Source organism: Tenrec ecaudatus, chromosome 13 (genome assembly GCF_050624435.1).
Source record: "Tenrec ecaudatus isolate mTenEca1 chromosome 13, mTenEca1.hap1, whole genome shotgun sequence".
Taxonomy (NCBI): domain Eukaryota; kingdom Metazoa; phylum Chordata; class Mammalia; order Afrosoricida; family Tenrecidae; genus Tenrec; species Tenrec ecaudatus.
Genome location: NC_134542.1, coordinates 8051351 through 8069117, shown reverse-complemented (window position 1 = coordinate 8069117; position 17767 = coordinate 8051351). Strand labels below are relative to the sequence as shown.

General features: G+C 57.9%; 1 protein-coding gene across 1 annotated transcript; it reads left to right on the top strand.

Annotated features, from left to right (window-relative positions):
* Positions 1–941: 941 nt before the first annotated feature.
* ITM2C (integral membrane protein 2C) lies at positions 942–12830 on the top strand. The gene is made up of 6 exons (XM_075529195.1): positions 942–1107; positions 6933–7073; positions 9077–9265; positions 10548–10658; positions 10934–11084; positions 11794–12830. Exons 1-6 carry the CDS (start codon positions 997–999, stop codon positions 11883–11885), a joined length of 795 nt encoding a protein of 264 aa, XP_075385310.1. The 5' UTR covers positions 942–996; the 3' UTR covers positions 11886–12830.
* The last annotated feature ends 4937 nt before the right edge of the window (positions 12831–17767 follow it).

The window sequence follows — 17767 nt, the reverse complement described above, 5'->3', positions numbered from 1 at the left end:
AGGCTCGGGCAGCCCCACAAGACCTGAGGAGACAGGTCTGGGCAGCTGGGCGTGGGGGTGGGGGCTCTCAGACTCTCTGTCCTCCATGGTCAGTCCAAGCTCAGCACAAGGTCAGATACTGGGTTCTCCCAGCAGCACTCCACCAGGGAGAGTGCGCTAAGACCCTCAACTGGGGTACCCAGAGCTGAACCCCTGCAACAGAAATTGGCCCCCCTCCAATTCCTATGATTCTTTCAGGGTACAGACGTCAACTTGGAGACTTGCCAAACACAGTCTCCATGATTCTCCTGGGTGAGTGAGATAAGGGGAGGGCTGAGCGGGTCGATTGGTAAGAGGCCTCCGCTTTCTGCACTCGGCTGCAGGAGAGGACCCATCCAGAGACCCCTCTGGAAGGTTCTGCAGGAATGGAGAATGGAGGAGGATGGAAAGTGTACAAAGCACTTTAGGGCGCAAGATTGAGCCAAGTTCTTGGCCAAGGACAAGTGGAAGGAGGGGTGGTGGGAGGAGCTTTTCCAAAGAGAGGGGTTTGAGTGAGGTGGAGGTAGGTGGGGAATTGTCTAGACCCTGAGCTTTGCTTGGTAAATTCTTAATAGAGACTGTGCTGTGGGAGATGATAGGGTGAAGTCCTGGAAGTGGGTCTGTCCATGCAGGATGAATGAGAGGGTGGGTGGAGGGATGGATGATGGAGGGAGGGAGGGAGCTAGTGAGTGAATGAGTGAGTGGATGTGGAGAATGAATGAGTGTGAGGGTGGTTGATTTGGCTGGTTGGGTGGGTGGGTAGTTGGTTGGCGGGGTGGGGCAGCTGGCTGGCAGGCTGGTTGAGGGTCCCCAGCTCCCATGTGCGCCGCCCTCACCCAGCAGGGGGCGCCGCCGGCCCGGCGGGGCGGGGCCTGGGGGCGGGGCTAGAGGCGGGGCCTCCAAACTTCCGGCGTCTGCTGCGCGCGGAGCGGCGGCTACTCCACAGAGACTGCGGGCCGACGAGCGTTGAGCGCAGCCATGGTCAAGATCAGCTTCCAGCCCGCCGTGACGGGCGTCAAGGCCGACAAGGCGCCGGCCGCGGCCTCGGCCGCGGGCCCGGCCGCCGAGATCCTGCTGACCCCCGCGCGGGTGAGAGGGCCAGGGGCGCGGCTGGGCGAGCGTCCGCCCGGGCGTCATCCCACCCTGGGAAGGGGAGGCGGCCGAAAGCCACACTGCGAGGAGTGGGAGGGGGGCTGGGCCGGAGTGAGGAAAGGCTTGGGGGCTCTTCCAAAAGTGGAGTGGGGTCCGGGCACCTGACCCCCAAATAGGGGAGGGGGCTGGTCCACAGAAGTTGGGGGACTGCAAGTGAGGGGGCGCGTCTGATTCCAATCAAGAGCCTCTGACTCCAAACAGGTGGGGGATGGGAGGAGGGGGGGATGTTGTTGCCCCGAATGTGGGTCTTGATTGGTTGAGGGGGTGGGGGAGGGCTCTGATGCCCATGAACGGGGAGGGGCCATTGGTTCCCTCTCCAAGGGGGCTGTGGGAGGCCGGGAAGGCCTGCGGGGCTGCCCCGATTTGGCTGACCAGAAAGTGTTGAAATGGTATTAGAGCAGCACCTCTCCACCCCCACATCCAAGCACCCCTCCACCCCTCATCCCCCAGCACCCCTCCACCCCCACATCTGAGTTCTCCTCTGCCCCCACACCCCAGCACCCCTCCACCCCCACATCCGAGCACCCCTCCACCCCTCACCCCCCAGCACCCCTCCACCCCCACATCCGAGCACCCCTCCACCCCTCACCCCCCAGCACCCCTCCACCCCCACATCCGAGCACCCCTCCACCCCTCACCCCCAAGCACCCCTCCACCCCCACATCTGAGTAACCCTCCGCCCCCACACCCCAGCACCCCTCCACCCCTCCACTCCCACATCCGAGTACCCCTCCACCCCTCTACCCCAGCACCCCTCCATCCCCCACATCAGAGGAGTAGGTGCTTTCCTGCCCCTCCACCCTCGAGACTGCGTGTATCTCTCTCTCTCTCTCTCTCTCTCTCTCTCTCTCTCTCTCTCTCTCTCTCTCTCTCTCTCTCTCTCTCTCTCTCTCTCTCTCTCTCTCTCTCTCTCTCTCTCTCTCTCTCTCTCTCTCTCTCTCTCTCTCTCTCTCTCTCTCTCTCTCTCTCTCTCTCTCTCTCTCTCTCTCTCTCTCTCTCTCTCTCTCTCCTCTCTCTCTCTCTCTCAGTGCGAGCAGGGGGCCTGGTCCAGCCACCCTGTATGTGTTTCTGTGAAGCCTCCCCCGCCGAGACACCTGACCATCTCCGGATGTCCGGAGCCCCATCTCTGTCAAGGCAAGACTTCAAAAAGTCTTTGTCCACTTCCCAAAATGAGCTTCTAAAGAGTTTCTGTGGGGTGTGGCCCCCTTCCCCATCTTTTGTGGCCACTACACCTTCTGGTCGGGGTCTCACGGGAGCACCCCAGCCCAAGGGCCCTGAAGGAGCTCTGAATGCTGGAGGGATGAGCTCATCAGAGGGAACAAGGGCCCTAGTGGAGCTCGCCTACACCTTTGTGGTCACTCCAGCCAGGGACTGCCCGCTGCTATCACCTGGGTGGGGGTGGGGGGGGAGGGAGGCCCTGTGCACCCACCGGAGCAGCTCCATCTTGATTTCTACAGAGGTGGCAGGGTGTTCGTGTTTCAGCTCCATCTCCCACCTTTGAAAGTTCCTGGGGAGTTCTGCAGGCCCTGCCTGCCTGGCATTACAGATGGGAGCCAGCCCCCTTCTCCCACCGGGGGAGGGGGGGGGAATTGGACAGGGGCTGCTGTCCAGTTCTGGACCCAGCTTTCTAACAGAGCCAGAGAGACACCATTTAGACACCCATCAGAAGATCCCTCAAATGCTGTGATGTCTGCACAATTTCCCCATGGCAGACTGAGAAGCTGAGAGTGGCACACACACACACACACACACACACACACACACACACACAGCAGGAATGGAACATCAACATCTTCCTCAAACTGTTTGTGATGGCCTTGGGCCTGCCCAGCCCCCTCTCTTGCTTAGCTGGCAGGCTCTTTAATTGGTGGGGAGGAGCCTGCAGCTGTGGGGAGGGACTCAGAGGCAGGCACCTGTGGAGGCTGGGTGGTGAACCCCAGGTCCCCAAGTGCAGGGGACTTTCGGTGGTGGTGGTGGTTGTGGTGCGTGGGCCCTTAGAGCCTCCAGAAGGCTTCCTCAGGGCACAGTTCCACACTGCGCCAGCCCCCACTCCTGCTTCTCCAGAGGGTACAGCTGGCACAGGCATTTTGCAGAAGCAGCTCAAGACAGAGAGCGGCAGCTTGTTTAGTGGCGTCAGCGGTGGGGAGATCTTTCTTTTATTGAGGCAGCGAGTTTGAGTTGGGTCTCAGACTGGTCCACACCGGCCGGGGCTGCCCCAAGAACTCAATCTGAGGCCCAAAGAACCCTGGGAAGGCTGGCAGGCCTGAGCCCTTCTCAACTGATGCACTAGATCACTCCCATGGGGGCAGCACCTGCCCAGTGGGCTCCCCCTGCCTCTGAGCAGGAACCCACACCAGGAGGGGTGGGACCCAGACCCAGGCTGGGAGGATGTGGGAGTGGAGGGCCTAGTGACCTCCCTGTGGGGTGCTTTCACAGCAGAAATGAGGTGCTGGACCTACCCTCCAGCCTGGAGCGCTGGAGCAAACACCTGCACACACACAGGGGTGGCTACAAACAGACACTTGGGCCAGGGGCTGCCAGAGAGACAGAATAAATCCAATCGTTTTCCCCGCTCTGGAATTTTCTCCTAGGTTCACCTTTGATGAACATGGTTCTGCCCTTCCCCCCCCCCACCGCCCCACATCACGCATACCTGGGGATCAGGTTTCCCTTCCTGTGTGTGTCCAAGTGTGTCCTGGCCTGCAGCCCTCAGTGGGGAGCTGGGGGCTCTGGGAAGGGTGGGGGAGGGCCACTGGGGGAGGGGAGGGCAGGTGGGCAGGGCAGCTTGCTTCCCACATTGCCTGGCTGCCCCCCCCACCCCAGCACCTTTGCCCTTCTTCTCTGGGTGCATCCCCTGGAGGTGGGGGCTTTCAGAGCCATTCCAAGCCTCCCCCCGGGGCTCTGGCTTCTTGGCCTCTCCCCAGCAATCTCCAGGGCTACCAGCCGCCAGCCTGCAAGCAGGAGTTTCTCTTAGGAAAAATAAATGTTTTCTCATAAAATACCAGAAGCAAAGCCCACCACCTCCCCTGCCCGGCTGGAGTTCTCAGCCCTCCTCCCCTAAGCCAGCTAGGCTCCAAAGGCCACCCTGCCTTCCTGTGCCTTTATTCTCAGAAGCAGAAGAGAAATAAATGCCAGAGAGAGTGACAGGGTCCAAACTGCCCTTCTCTTCTCCGGTGGCTGCTGAGCTGAGCCAACCCGGGGACAGCATGCCGCTCCGCTGATGAGGGGCGAGGTGGGTGTGAGTGCCAATATCACTCATGGGCCACCTGACCCATGTCGAAGTCTGGGGAGTGGGAAGTGGAATCGGAGCATGGTCACTGTGTGGTCCGGGCGACCTGCCGCTTTGGCCCAGACCCCACCCCCTCCTCAGGCTAGGACTCTGTCCATCTGTTGGGCAGGCTCACACTGCTGAGTGCAGTCAGAGCCAGGCTCAGAAAGATGCCGAGGTCAGCATTGATGCTGGGGAGCGCAGTCACCACCCCCAGCCGGGCCTCCCAGCAACCTGCAGCCAGAGTGGAACCTGCTGGAGTTCATGTGGACATCATCAGGGAGCTGGGGGTCCACTCCCTGAGGGAGTGGAGGACCTGCTAGTTAGTGCTGGAGTTGGCTACTTCCCAGTGGCTGGGCCCTGGCTTTACTAAATCCTTTCATGAGCCCTGGCCCCTCTCAGGGCTCTGCAGAGTACCTCTGAGCCCTTAAGAGCCCCGTTGCCTTGGAGACTGTGACATGTCTTCTCTGTCTAAATGGAAGTCATCCCCCCTCTAGTGCCTGGCTGAGCTGCTTCTACTGTTCTGCAGGGAGCCGAGTTTTTTGGGGTTCAGCCTTTCTTGTAGAGGAGCTGGGTGCAGGCCACCAACGGGGGACAGCCCAAAGACCCCCTGGGACTGGGGCAGCTCCAACTGTACACCTGATGCCAGGTGTAATAATACCCAGATGTGCAAGCTGCCGAGCACCTGGGGTCTTGGTGCTGGGCCCAGTAGGCAGAGGCAGCAGTGGGGGTGGGAGTTAGGATTCAGAAGCAGAGACACAGGCAGTGTCTCCCTGCAGCTCTGGAGCTGACTCGCCCTGCTCAGCCTTGATGCTTCTGGTCCCCAGCAGCTTGTATGGTGACAGGGCAAGACACTGAGGAGTAGGCTTCAAGCCCAAGGAGTCTGTCACCGGGTGTGTGTGTGTGTGTATGTGGAGGGGGAGGGGGAGGGGGCCCCACAGGCACACAGGGCATGTCCAGGGGCATTGCCACACCTGACCACCGTCTGCTAGGGTCCTTCAAGTCCTACTTCCTTTTCCCTCCCAACTTCTCCCCCAGCCTCCTGGGTCCAGCCAGTAGAAAAAAAGCACAAATAGAAAGGTGATCTCGGGGGGCTAGAGGTCTCCCAGTCCGGCAGGTCTCTCTGCAGCCTGTTACTGGTTTTTCGTCTTGAGGGGGTCTCAGCTCTGCTTCTCTGGTTTTCCGGAATGCAGTGGTGCAGCCAAGGAGAGTCTGACCTCCCTCCGCCCTCTGGGCTGGGCTGATAGAGATCTGCTATGTTGATCTGGCTTCCGGACTTTTGGTCTCTGTTAACCCCAAACAAGACTGCCAGAAGCTGTGTTCACTTTCCTAGGGGAAGTCTGGTGGGGTGGGGAGGTGACACAGCTCCCAAAGCCTACCCAAGTGTGGTGGGTAGGGCACAGGGGACCCCTTCAGTCCTGTCTCTGCATCCTTGGGTGGGGCCTGGCAGGTTGCCTGGGACAGGGGCTGTGCCCAGTGAGGGGCAGGTCGTCTGGCCACCTCTTGGCCATGGGCTGAGGGACAGGTACACATAGGGAGGCATCCTCACTCTGGGGCTTGCCCCTATACCTTGTTGCCTGCCCTAGTCTTCTCTAAGGCAGGAAGGGACCGGACTACCCATTCTGGGGCTAAGGGAGAGAGTCGGGAATTGACCAGGAAAGGGTTTGAGGTCTCGGGCTGACCTGCTAGTCTTGCTGGGCAGGGGGTTAGGGGTAGGGAGAGCAGTCCCAGAGATGGAGGTGCTAGTTAATAGAGGAGCCAGAGCAGGATGTGGCAGGAGGGACCACCCTTCGCCCCATACTACCTCCTTGAGGTCGTAGCTGGGGTGATGAAATGGAGGCAGAGGCAGGCGTGAGGCTGTGACAGGCGAGGTGAGTGAGGTGCCCAGGGGGGCACTATTGGCAGATCTCACTGGGCTGCGCCCTCTCACCTCTGGCACGTTCCCCACACGAGTGGCTAGAGAGCTGTTGGCCTGTCTCCGGCAACCCCTCTGTTTGCCGGCCTGAGCCTGAATCTCCTGGCCCCTTGAGCAGGTTTCCCCAGGAGTCTCCTGCCCGGCCACCTCGATGGTACACGTCTCACTCCTGGGGGTCCCTCCCTCCTGGAAACGCCACTTCTCAGGGATTGCCCAGACAGAAACAAGCTCTTGACCACCATGCCCACATCCGTCCTGCACCTTCTTGGCGGAGGCCCCCAGCCTGTATCCTGGTCTCCCCTACCCCCTTCCCAGTCCCTGCTGTGCCCCAGCCTTAGCAGCGGTTGTCAACTCCCCCGCTCAGCAATCTCCCCTGGTGCCCTGCGGCCCCAAGCAGTCCCCACACTATGGAGTCTGAGGTCACGCAAACAAGCTGGCCTAACAAGGAGCAGCTTGGCTTTGGGTAAACCAGGCCGAGTGGGTGGGTCTGCCTTTCTCTTTAAGTGGCAGGGAGCTGGGTGGGGAACCCACATGCAGGGTCCCTTTCCCTGGCCTGCCTGACTCCACCTCTGTCCACAGGAGGAGCGGCCGCCCCACCCCCGCTACAGGAAGAGTGGCTCAGTGGGCAGCGTGTGCTACCTGTCCATGGGCATGGTCGTGCTGCTCCTGGGCCTGGTCTTCGCCTCTGTTTACATCTACAGATACTTCTTCCTTGCCCAGGTGAGGGCCTGGGGGCTCTGGAGGCCAGTGTGACGGGGGTCTGGGAGGCAGCAGGAAGCGGGTAAGTGCCCCCAATGTGGGTAAGTGCCCTCCCTAGGTGAGTGGAAGCCCTAGTGAGTAAGAGGAGCCCCTCACCCCCATTAGTAAGTGTCCCCTTTCCATGAGTAAAAGCCCCTACCTCAAATAGATACATGTCCCCTGTGGGTAAGAGCACCGCCCCCCCATCAGTGGGTAAGAAGAGCCCTCAGGTGGATAAACATCCTCCCGTGATAAGTGCCTCCAGGTGGGTGATCATCCAGGTGAGCCCCTGAGAGCTGGTCCTCCCTCCCTGAGGCCTTACCCATCTGCAGCACCACGGAGCCACACAGAACCCTCTCAGAGCCCGCAGGGTGGGCCCAGCCAGACAATGAGCTCAGCCCTGGGCCCCAGGCCCCGTGGGAAGGGTCCATGTCCTCAGATACTGAGTTATAGAGCAGGACCATGGCAGGTGGCTTGGTAGGCAGTCACCACTTCCTGCAAGGACTGGGAGGTGGACTGAGGGACTGCCACCCTGAGAGCCCCCGCCCAGCCATCTGCTCACACATGACTCAGGCAGGAAGCTGGAGGGATGGGGGTGGGGAAGGAAGATTAGTCAGATCAGCTGGGATCAACCCCGTGGCCACAGGGCACAGGCCTGGGAGGAAGTGCCGCAGTGGTCTGTGGCCTCCGGCAGCGTCATTAACGGTTACTGAAAGGAGTCCACACAGGCGGGCCCAGCAAATGCATGGCTGTCAGATCTGGGCGGCTCAGGTGACAGGGCTGGTGTTGCCAGTCGCTGGTGACACTAGTGGCCTTCACCTGCTCCTGAGCCCAGGGCCCTAACTGCCCTCCCCCTGTTTGCCCAGGATGGAGATTCTGGAGTGTGTGTATTCCAGGAGCCTTGGTGGCATCGTAGTTATGCGTAGGGCTGGTAACTGCAAGGCCAACAGTTCGAAACCACCAGCTACTGTACTGCCATAGAGAGGGACCATCCCAGAAAATAACAGGGGCAGTTCTGCCCTGCCCCACAGGGTCCCTCTGAGTTGGCATGGACTCAGCAGCAGGGAGGTTTGGTATGTTGCCCCAGACCACCTCCTTAAACCCGCAGCTTCCATTTCAATTCCACCCCCACCCCACCCCCCAACACACCCCTGCTGTGCTGCTTTGTGTAAGCCAGGACAGCCCTCCGGCCTTGCCCCTCCCCTGCCTACACTGACTCCTGCAGTGCCACTGCGCCCACCCCCAGGCTGCCTCAGGAGCCTCCCCCCCCCCCCATCTAGTGTTTGTCAAAGTTGCCTCGTGTGGCCTGGGCATCCGGAGAGGGAAGGGACAGTCTGAGGCTGGATGGTGGGTGGGTAGGAGGGTCTTTCCTCCACAGTTCACGGGCTGCAAGGGCAGTAGGTAGCAGGGAGATGCCCCCCACCCTGGCCGCCCGTTGGAGCTTAAGGTCTGTCCCGGTGCCCATCTTCCTTGGAGGGCCTGTCCAAATGCACCAGCCACTTCCTCCTCCGTGTCTTTGGGGCTGGGGTGGGGTGGGGACAGGAAGACAGGATGGGCATACCCCACTCCAATAAAACAAAAAGCCTCACTGCCTCCGGGTCAAATCTAATTGATAGGGACCCCATATAGGATCCCCAAGCCTTTGCGACTCTTCAAGGGCACAGGCAGCCTCATCGTTCTCTCTCAAGGAGTGGCTGGTGGCTTTGAACTGACGGCCTTGTAGTTAGCTGCCCACTGCTTCCCAGCCAGCACCCCAGGACTCGCTGTCCCGCCAGCCCACCCCACTTCTTAACCCTAGACCCTCCGACGTGAGGGCTGGAGGGGGGTCCTCATGGGGAAACTGAGGTCTGATGATTGCAGTCATCCACCTTGGCGCAGGCAGGCCTGTGCCTCCCAGTATCACTTGTCCTCCAGCTGGCCCAGTTCTGACCTGACAGCCCGCGGGGTCACGGTTTCCTGTGTGACTGGGCTGTCTCCCCGCCCAGCTGGCCCGGGATAACTTCTTCCACTGCGGCGTGCTCTACGAGGACCCCCTGGCCTCCCAGGCGCGCAGGCAGAGGGAGCTGGAGGAGGACGTGAAGATCTACCTGGAGGAGAACTACGAGCGCATCAGCGTCCCTGTGCCCCAGTTTGGGGGCGGCGACCCTGCTGACATCATCCACGACTTCCAGCGGGTGAGGCCCAACTCAGGGGAGCAGGAGGGGCAGGGGGGCCACCTGCGTCTCCTGCTACATCGGCTGCATTGCTGCTTACAGTGGCAGCTGGGGTGACATTCACAGTCATCCTGAGTCGAACTACTGAGTCTCAGCATGGCGGGTTTCCCCCTTGGCCGCGTGTGTCAGACATAGTCTCTCTGGCCGAGGACAGGACTTCTGGCTAATGGCTTCATGGTTTGAATGAAGCATCCAGCTGGGATGCACTGCGGAAGAAAGGCCTGACTATTGCTTCCCTACAAAGAGTTAAAACCAATGCCACACAGACATGGGTTGGGGTTGGTTTTTAGTGATACATTGACATAACCCAGGCAGAGGCCTTAGAACAGTGGCAGCCTCCCAGAAGGTTCCCTCATGCCTCTTCCCAGCCAGCACCCCTACCCAGAGCTCTCTGTCTCCTCACGTCTGCTGTCGAGAGCTGGGTGCCGGGTCCTGGAACGCAGACACCCGGCTTGCTCTCGCCAGCACTTGTCCCCTGGGCCCCCTGCAAGTCCTGCAGCAGAAAGGCACTGCAGGGCCCTGGTTGCCCTTCTGCAGGGGTAGCTGGGCCCCACAGACGTGGTGGGACCTGGGGAACTCAGCAGGCAGCCCTCACACCTCCTTTCCAGGGAGTCGTTTCCCTCTGTATTTTATAGACCAAGGGTTCCTGCCAGCCCTGGGGGAGGCGGCTCTCGCCTCTGTTTTCCCAACAGCCTGGGAGCACTTAAAAGCCTCATCCTGCTCTGCCACAGAGGAACAAATACGCCCCCTGCCGGGGAGTTGGTGCTGGCCCCAGCAGCCCCAGAGGACAGAGTCACATGCCTCAGGGCGGCGGTGAATTTCTTTTACCAGACCTGAAAGCCTCCTCTTTCTGTTGTACAGCGGTGGGTGGCTTTGAACCGCTGCTCTTCTGGTTAGCAGCCCAGCATGTTACCCACTCCTTTGATAGACTACGCCATGGAGTAAACCTAACTTTCTCGTTCGCTGGGACACCAGAATAGTCACATACACTGTCTTATCACCATGTTCCCCTCCCCACGATGTGCTGGAACCCAAGCTCAGTGTCCTTGAGGGGACCTGTGTGCCAGCCTTTGAGTGGCCGCAGAGGGAGCCACTGATGCTTTGCATCGGCGACCATGTTACTGTGAAGCCCCTGCTAACAGGCCACCAGAGGATGAAGCCAGGTGTTGAGGGCTGGACAGGGCCTCCGGCGCCCAGCTGACCCTGGCCTGTGAGCCTGACCACCCCGGCCCCGTCCTTGCAGGGCCTGACCGCCTACCACGACATCTCCCTGGACAAGTGCTACGTCATCGAGCTCAACACCACTATTGTGCTGCCCCCTCGCAACTTCTGGGAGCTGCTCATGAACGTGAAGGTGGGCTGGGGCTGGGGCTGGAGGTGGGCAGCGGTGGGGTGGGGTAGGGGGCACTTGAGGGCCAGGCACCAGACTCCCCAGACCCCACAGCCGGGTCACCGTCTCGTCTTCTCCCCTCAAATCCCATGCTCTCCTGAAGGCCAGCTTCCTTAGCTTTCAAGGCCACGCCCAGTGCCACCAGTGCCAGGAAACTCCACTGTGCGGCTAGTCGGGGTGGGGCAGCAGGGAGCAGGAGCACCAGGCACTGCTCAGCGCTGGGACCATTACCTCTGCAGAAAGGAACCTACCTGCCCCAGACGTACATCATCCAGGAGGAGATGGTGGTCACAGAGCATGTCAGCGACAAGGAGGCACTGGGCTCCTTCATCTACCACCTGTGCCGTGGCAAGGACACGTACCGGCTGCGACGTCGCACCACCCAGCGGCGTGAGTGCCCGCTCCCCAGCCCCCCGCCCTGGGCCTTCCCCTGACAGCTCCCCTCACACCTGTGGGAGAGAGAGGGACGGTGGCCGAGCACCTCCTGTGTGCTGGGCCCCATTTCACTCTGTGTGGCCTTCTAGAGAGTAAATTGAGGAGCTCTGGTGGCTTAGTGGTTCCTTATTGGGCTGCTAACTGCAGCGTCAGCAGTTCAAAACCACTGCCCGCTCCTTGGGAGAAAGCCAAGGCTTTCCACTTCTGTAAAGAACGAGAGTCTTGGGAACCCCCAGGGCCAGTTCTTCCCTGTCCTATGGGGTTGCCTTGAGTCAGAATGGACTTGAGGGCAGTGAGTTTGCTGTTGGAGAGCAGAATTATTCTCCTTTATACACAAGTACAGAGTAAATAATGCCCGACATCACACACAGGAGTGGGGTGGGCTGGGCTGGGGCGGTACAATGGCCCCCATATTGGGTTGCCGATAGAAAGGCTGGAGGTGCCTCAGAAGAAAGTCCTGGCAGTCTAACTCTGAAAGTCAGCCTGGGCACACAGTTCTGCTTCGACTCACGTGGGGGCTACTGTGAAGGGGTGGCAACAGCACCTGGACAGAAATACCAGGCAGTGGGAAAGTGGTCAATCCTTGAGGGTATCGGGGGGGTGCCCCTACCCCCAGCTCCTCTGCGCCCCGATGTCTCACTAGGATCTCTCTGTTCCCTCCCAGGGGTCACTAAGCGAGGAGCCAAAAGCTGCACTGCCATCCGCCACTTGGAGAACACCTTCGTGGTGGAGACCCGCATCTGCGGGGTGGTGTGAGCCGCCACTGCGCCCCCACCCTTGCTCTGTCCCGCCCCCATCCCTTCCTCTTTTGACCTCTCTCTGGCAACCTCCGTCTCTAGCTTAGTTTGTACACTGGCCACCTTTCCTTAGATGTGACATGTCTCCTTGAGCCTTCCTGGCCCCGCCCACCTCCTCATACCAGCACAGTGGCCTCCTGGACCCCAGACAACGTGGGGTGGGTGTTGGATTTGAATGTAGCTTGGGGGGGAGGGGCAGGTCCTGGAAGGCATTCTTGCAGGGCACACCCTCTCCTCCTGAGTCCCCAGGGCTTGGGCTGAGAGCCTAGCCAGAGTGCAGGGAAGGTGGCTTGGTCCGGGGGCGCCAGGCCTCTGTCAGTGCCTTCACCACCACCAGGGGTCTGGGGCTGCGGCCTGGGGTGAGAGTCAAGTCAAGCACAATTGTTCTCCAAGTGGAACCAAAGAAGGACGGGGCCGCCAAGGCCCCAGGAGCACAAGTGGGGTCCCCAGCCATGGCTGGAGCCACAGGGGGGCTACTCCCACGGTCTGAGGAGGATCGCTTCCAGTCCTGTCCAGGTAGTGCTGAGTAGCTGGGAGCTGTGTTTGGTCAAGTAGGTGGAGTTCATTTCTGCAAGCCTGGAGTTGTTTGTCTTTGAAGATAAACTGGGGGGCGGGAGGGCCACCTGGTACCTGTAAACCTGCCAACCTGCCTCCCCGCCTTCTGAGATTCACCCCCTTTTCTCTGGGAGCACGCAGCGTTTCCCCTCCTCCCCCCGCCCCTGCTCTTGCATGTCTTCACTGATGGTTCCATGCTCACCCCTTGCGGAGCCCTTCCTGCCTGCACGGGGGGCCACCGACGGTCAGACGTGGGTGCTTCCCAGAAACCAAACAGAAATGCTGGTCTATTTCTCAAGTAGCTCTGCTCAGAAGTGTCTGTAGAACATTAAAGATCTTATACTTCTGACTGTGTGTGGGGGTGAGTGAGTGGGTGGGCTGTGGGACACACCACCTCCATTTGGTGGGCCGTGAAGATGGGGGAAGAGGGGCACACAGACGGGGGAGAAGCCAGGACGCCAAGGAGACAGGGTGATTGTCTCCATGGTCCCCTGTGTTGTCCACTGCCATGTTGGGCCTGGGCTCAGAGACCTTCGGCCACCTGCTTTTGAGAGTCTAAGGCCTCCCCTGACGTTTACATAACAGATAACATCATCTTGTCCCTGAGCACAAGGGTGGTACCGGCCTGTCCGTCGAACCTGGGCCATGACTAACCTTTCTGGGTGGCTCGGGACAGAGGTTGGCCACAATGGCCATCTTCCACAGGGTCAGAAAGGGTGGGGAGCAGTATGGAGGCCCACTGGGGTGTGGAGCCCAGGGATGGAACCAGCAGCCTGCATCTTCACGAATGGCCCCTCAGAACCCTTGGGAAGACAAAAAAGACTCAACTCCCCGCACACTGTGTTTTTAGACCTAAAGCAGCCATTTCAGTCTGCCATCCTTCATTTGAACTGCAAGCCAAATGGCTGTAGGCTGGCTTTCACAGCCAATCCCCATTGGAAGCAGTTTGCCAGGCCTTTCCTGCACAGCACCGCTGGGTGATGAGGCTTTCTGCTCACAATGAGAGAGTCCCACAGGGGCAGTTGTACTCGGCAGGGAGCAGGAGCCTTGAGGTTCATGGCCCGCAGGACAGAGTCCAGAGACAGGCTTAAAGACAAGGAAATTGCCCGGTGGTTAGAGGGACGCCGCACACCAGCCCCAGGGAAGGCTCCGAGTTTACTGGAACTGACACAACTGGGTGCACCTGTTCACAGCAAGTCACCCTCCAGCCCACTTCCCTCACAGACCACGGGTTTTAAGCCTATGACGAAGCCACAAAGTTCCCGGGAGGGAAGAGATCATTTAAGAGAGGAATTGAGTATTGCAAAGAAAAATGAGCCAAAGGCTCACCTGACTCACAGAAGTCATTGTGAGCATGCAGTCGGCCTGCCATGGCTCTAGCCCACCTCTAGGACGGACAGGAGAACTGTCCCGTGGGGTTTCCAAGGCTGTGAGTCTCCCTGGAAGCAGCCAGCCACCTCTTCCTCCCAGGGGCTGGGTGGTGCGCTGTTAGCAGCACCCACCCCCTGCCCCCAACCCGTGTGTCACCAGGGCTCTGTTCCAATGGTGATGCTCATCACGAAGACCCCCTCATTCTGAGACGGAGGCCCTTCAGCAAAGGCTGCCATCAACCAGAGGTTGCCTGGGGGTCAGGCTGGGGAGACATTTATGGAACAGTAACAAGGGCAACCATCAGCTCCAGTAAATCACTGTGAAATGAACAGTGCGGCCCATAGCGGGTTATAGTAGGAAATGCAAATGGATCGGTGTTTGCACATGGTCAGGTTCAATCACCGACACAGGAAATACGAATCAAGAAGAAAGCTGAACCCACGACCGAGTCGATGCCAACTCAGCCACCCTGCAGGGTGGGGAAGACAGACCTCGTGGTTCCAAAGCTGTAAGTCAGTCTGGGAGCAGACTGCTTCATCTTGCTCCCGTGGGGTGGCAGGTGGGTCCGTGCTGCTGGCCCTGCGGTGACTCGCTCGGCGCTATACCCCTGTCCCCCCAGGGCTCCTACAGCAGACTGAAGGGGGAGGGAGGTGTACATTTACGTACATCCTACGAATGTCTTTGCATTGGAGGAAGGCTGCTTACCCTGCGATGTGCAGATGACACCCTTGCCTGCTTCGCTGAAAGCAAGGAGGACCCGAAGCACGTGCCGATGAAGATCAAGGACCGCAGCGCTCAGGATGGGCGACAGCTCGGTGTGAAGGCCTCACAACTGGACAATAAGCAGCATGATAAATGGGGGAAAGATTGACGTTGTGGAGGATCTTGTCTTTCTCGTATCCACCATCGCTGCTCATGGAAGTAACAGTTAAGATCTAACGGCACTGCATTGGGTCAGTCTGCTGCACAAGACCTCTTTAACGTGTTGAAAAGCGAAGAGGCGGAGGACTGAGGTGCACCTGACCCAAGCCTTGATATTTTCAATCGCCTTATAGGCATGTGAAACTTGGACACGAAATAAGGAGGGCCAAAGAAGAATGGATGCCCTTGACTCAGAGTGCTGGTCAAGAATTCTGGAAGTACCGTGGACTACCAAATGAACAAATCCGTCTCGGAAGAAGTAGAGCCGGAATGCTCCCTAGAGGCAAGGATGGCGAGACTTCATCTCTCGTACTTTGGACCTGTGGGCGGGAGAAGGACTTCATGCTTGGTAAAGTAGAGGGGCAGCGAGGAGGAGGAAGGCCTCCATGAGATGGATGCACACAGTGGCTGCCGCACAGTGGCTGCATCTAAAAACAACGGCAGGATGGCGCCGGACCCTGGGCAGTGCTTTACTCTTGTGTCTGCTGTACACAGAGGCACTCGGCGTGGAACCGCCTCTGTGGCACCTAACAATGAACTTTGGTTTTTTAGTTTACATAGTTTACAATTATGAACTGTCTACTACCTAGACAGTGCTATAAATAAATGATGAGCATATGAGTCAGTGAAGCCGATCAATGCATGTATGGAAACAAGATTGCCTGACCGCTGACCTTCCTCACCCCAGACCTCAGCAGCCGAAGAGCAATTTCTTCCTCTGAGTCTGTGGGCTGACGGAGCTCAGCTGGCCCCAAAGCTCCACCCGGGGCAGCTGCCTTCCACTGGGAGCGTGGCTGGAGCTGCGCATCCTAGGTGGCCTCTCTCCCCGTGGCCTCCGTAGCCTGGCCTTCCTGCAAGCGTGGCTGCTGAGCTCTGAGGGCCAGCAGAGGCTGCCAGTCCTGGAGGGGCTGGAACCAGGCCCAGGCCCAGAGCAAGCCACACCCCGTTTCGGTTAGCAGCTAACTGAGGCAGTTACCACCCAGAGGCTACATCCACGGGGACCAGAAAACACTCCGTGCAAAGACACGCCTTCTTCCTTTTTCATTTAGACCATTTTATTGAGAGCTCTTACAGATATTACATCAACCTATAATTCAATTAGATCGAGCATCATTGTACGATGACTGCCACCATCATTTTCAAAACATCTTTGTGATCTCTTTGAGATCAGCTCCCCCAAAGGAGCTCTTACCCTGTTAAATAGTTGTTATTGTCATATCTTACACCGTACATGATATCTGTTCCCCTATAATTCTGCTATTCGTTCCCCTCCAGTGGGGTCATACAGACATCATTGCTTTCAGTTCCCCTTTCTCCTCCCCGCCTCTCCCCCACCCCACCTCTCTCCCGTACCCCCGGGGAACCATTGTTCCCATTACTAATTCTGATGGGCTTATCTGTCTTGGAATTCATGCATTGAATGATCTTCATTATACAAATGAATATTTACAGGTCTAGCAGGCTTAATGAGATAAAACTGGGACCATAATAAGGGGAGGAAATATTAAAGAACTGGAGGATGGTGATGTGTTTCATCAGTGCTATACTGCACCCTGGGTAAATTTTCCCTCCCATATGGGTTTGGGGTCTCCACTTTGTCTACACTTGTTCATGTCAAATGGATTACTTGTTCTTGAACTCCTGATACCTATCTCGGTTGACACCTCATGATCACACAGGCTGGTGTGCTTCTTCCATGTGGGCTTTGTTGCTTCCCTGCTAGATGGCCGCTTGTTTAACTACAAGCCTGTAAGACCCCAGCCATCCCCTATTCGTAGGTCTAAAGGCAGTCTTGAAGATACAGCCACTCTCCTTGCCTTAGTTTACTTCTTTATAGTACTCAAAGGAGCCCTGGTGGCATAACAGATTACACATTGAACTGCTAACTGCAAGGTCAGTGGTTCAAAGCCACCACTTGCTGTTTGGGAGACAGATGAGGCTGTCTGAACCAGTAAAGAGTTAAAGTCTTGGAAACCCAGAGGGGCAGTTCTACTCTGTCTGGTAGAATTATTGTAAGCCTATGGGTTTTACATTAGTCAATTCAGGTAACACCTATCTTGTTCTCTGTCGCGTATCTGTTAAGTACCGTCAAGCCAGTTCCAACCCACAGCGACCGTGTGTACAACGGAACAAAACACTGCTCGGTCGTCCTGAGCCATCACAGTTCTCACCACGTCTGAACCCAGTGTGACCGTCGCTGTGTCTAACGATGTCAGTAAGGGCCTTCCTAACATGTCCAAAGTATGAGGGGGTTTCAGAGTGTGTGGGAAGATTCCATGACTTTTGTATTCCATTTTTCTCATGTGCTTTTTGAAGCCCCCTCATTGGTGAGCTCCCCATCTTTGCTTCTAGGGAACCTCCTGGCTGTACTTCCAATAGGGATCTGTTCTTTCTCCTGGCAGCCCAGGGCATGTTCGACAATCTTCACGAAATGCATCAGTTCTGCTTGCGGCTAGATTTCCTGTATATGTGGTAGGTGGAGATTGAAAACACCACACATCGTAATCCTCAAAGTGACATCTTTGCTGTTGAACACTTTAAAGACACCTTTGGCCTCAGATTTGCCCAGAGCAACACGATGCTGGATTTCATGTCTGCTCCTTCCAAGAGCCTTGATTGTGGATCCAAGTAAAATTAAATCCTTGACAACCTCAATCTTTGCTCCGTTGATCCTGGTGGTGTTTATCGGTCCAGGGGTGGGGACGTTTGCTTTTCCCAGGTTGAGGTGTAATCCATTCTGAAGGCTGTAGTCTGCTCTCCGTCAGGAAGCGCTTTCAGTCTTCTTTCGGCAAGCAATGTTGTGTCATCTGCACATTGCAGATTGCTAACGAGTCTTCCTCTGACTCTGACGCCGGGTTCTTCAGATGGTCCAGATTATTGGGTAGTTGTGTGCATGCTTGATGAAAGAGGATGCACGCCTTTCCTGATTTTAAGTCACGCAGTCTCCCCCGGTTCTGTTCAAACGACTGCCTGGTGATGTTTGTAGAGGTTCTG

Excerpts from the sequence above, each read along its gene's own strand:
- ITM2C (XM_075529195.1), top strand. The coding sequence starts at position 997 with ATGGTCAAGATCAGCTTCCAGCCCGCCGTGACGGGCGTCAAGGCCGAC. Across the intron at positions 7,074-9,076 it reads GATACTTCTTCCTTGCCCAG|CTGGCCCGGGATAACTTCTT; the intron begins GTGAGGGCCTGG and ends CTCCCCGCCCAG. Across the intron at positions 10,659-10,933 it reads AGCTGCTCATGAACGTGAAG|AAAGGAACCTACCTGCCCCA; the intron begins GTGGGCTGGGGC and ends TTACCTCTGCAG.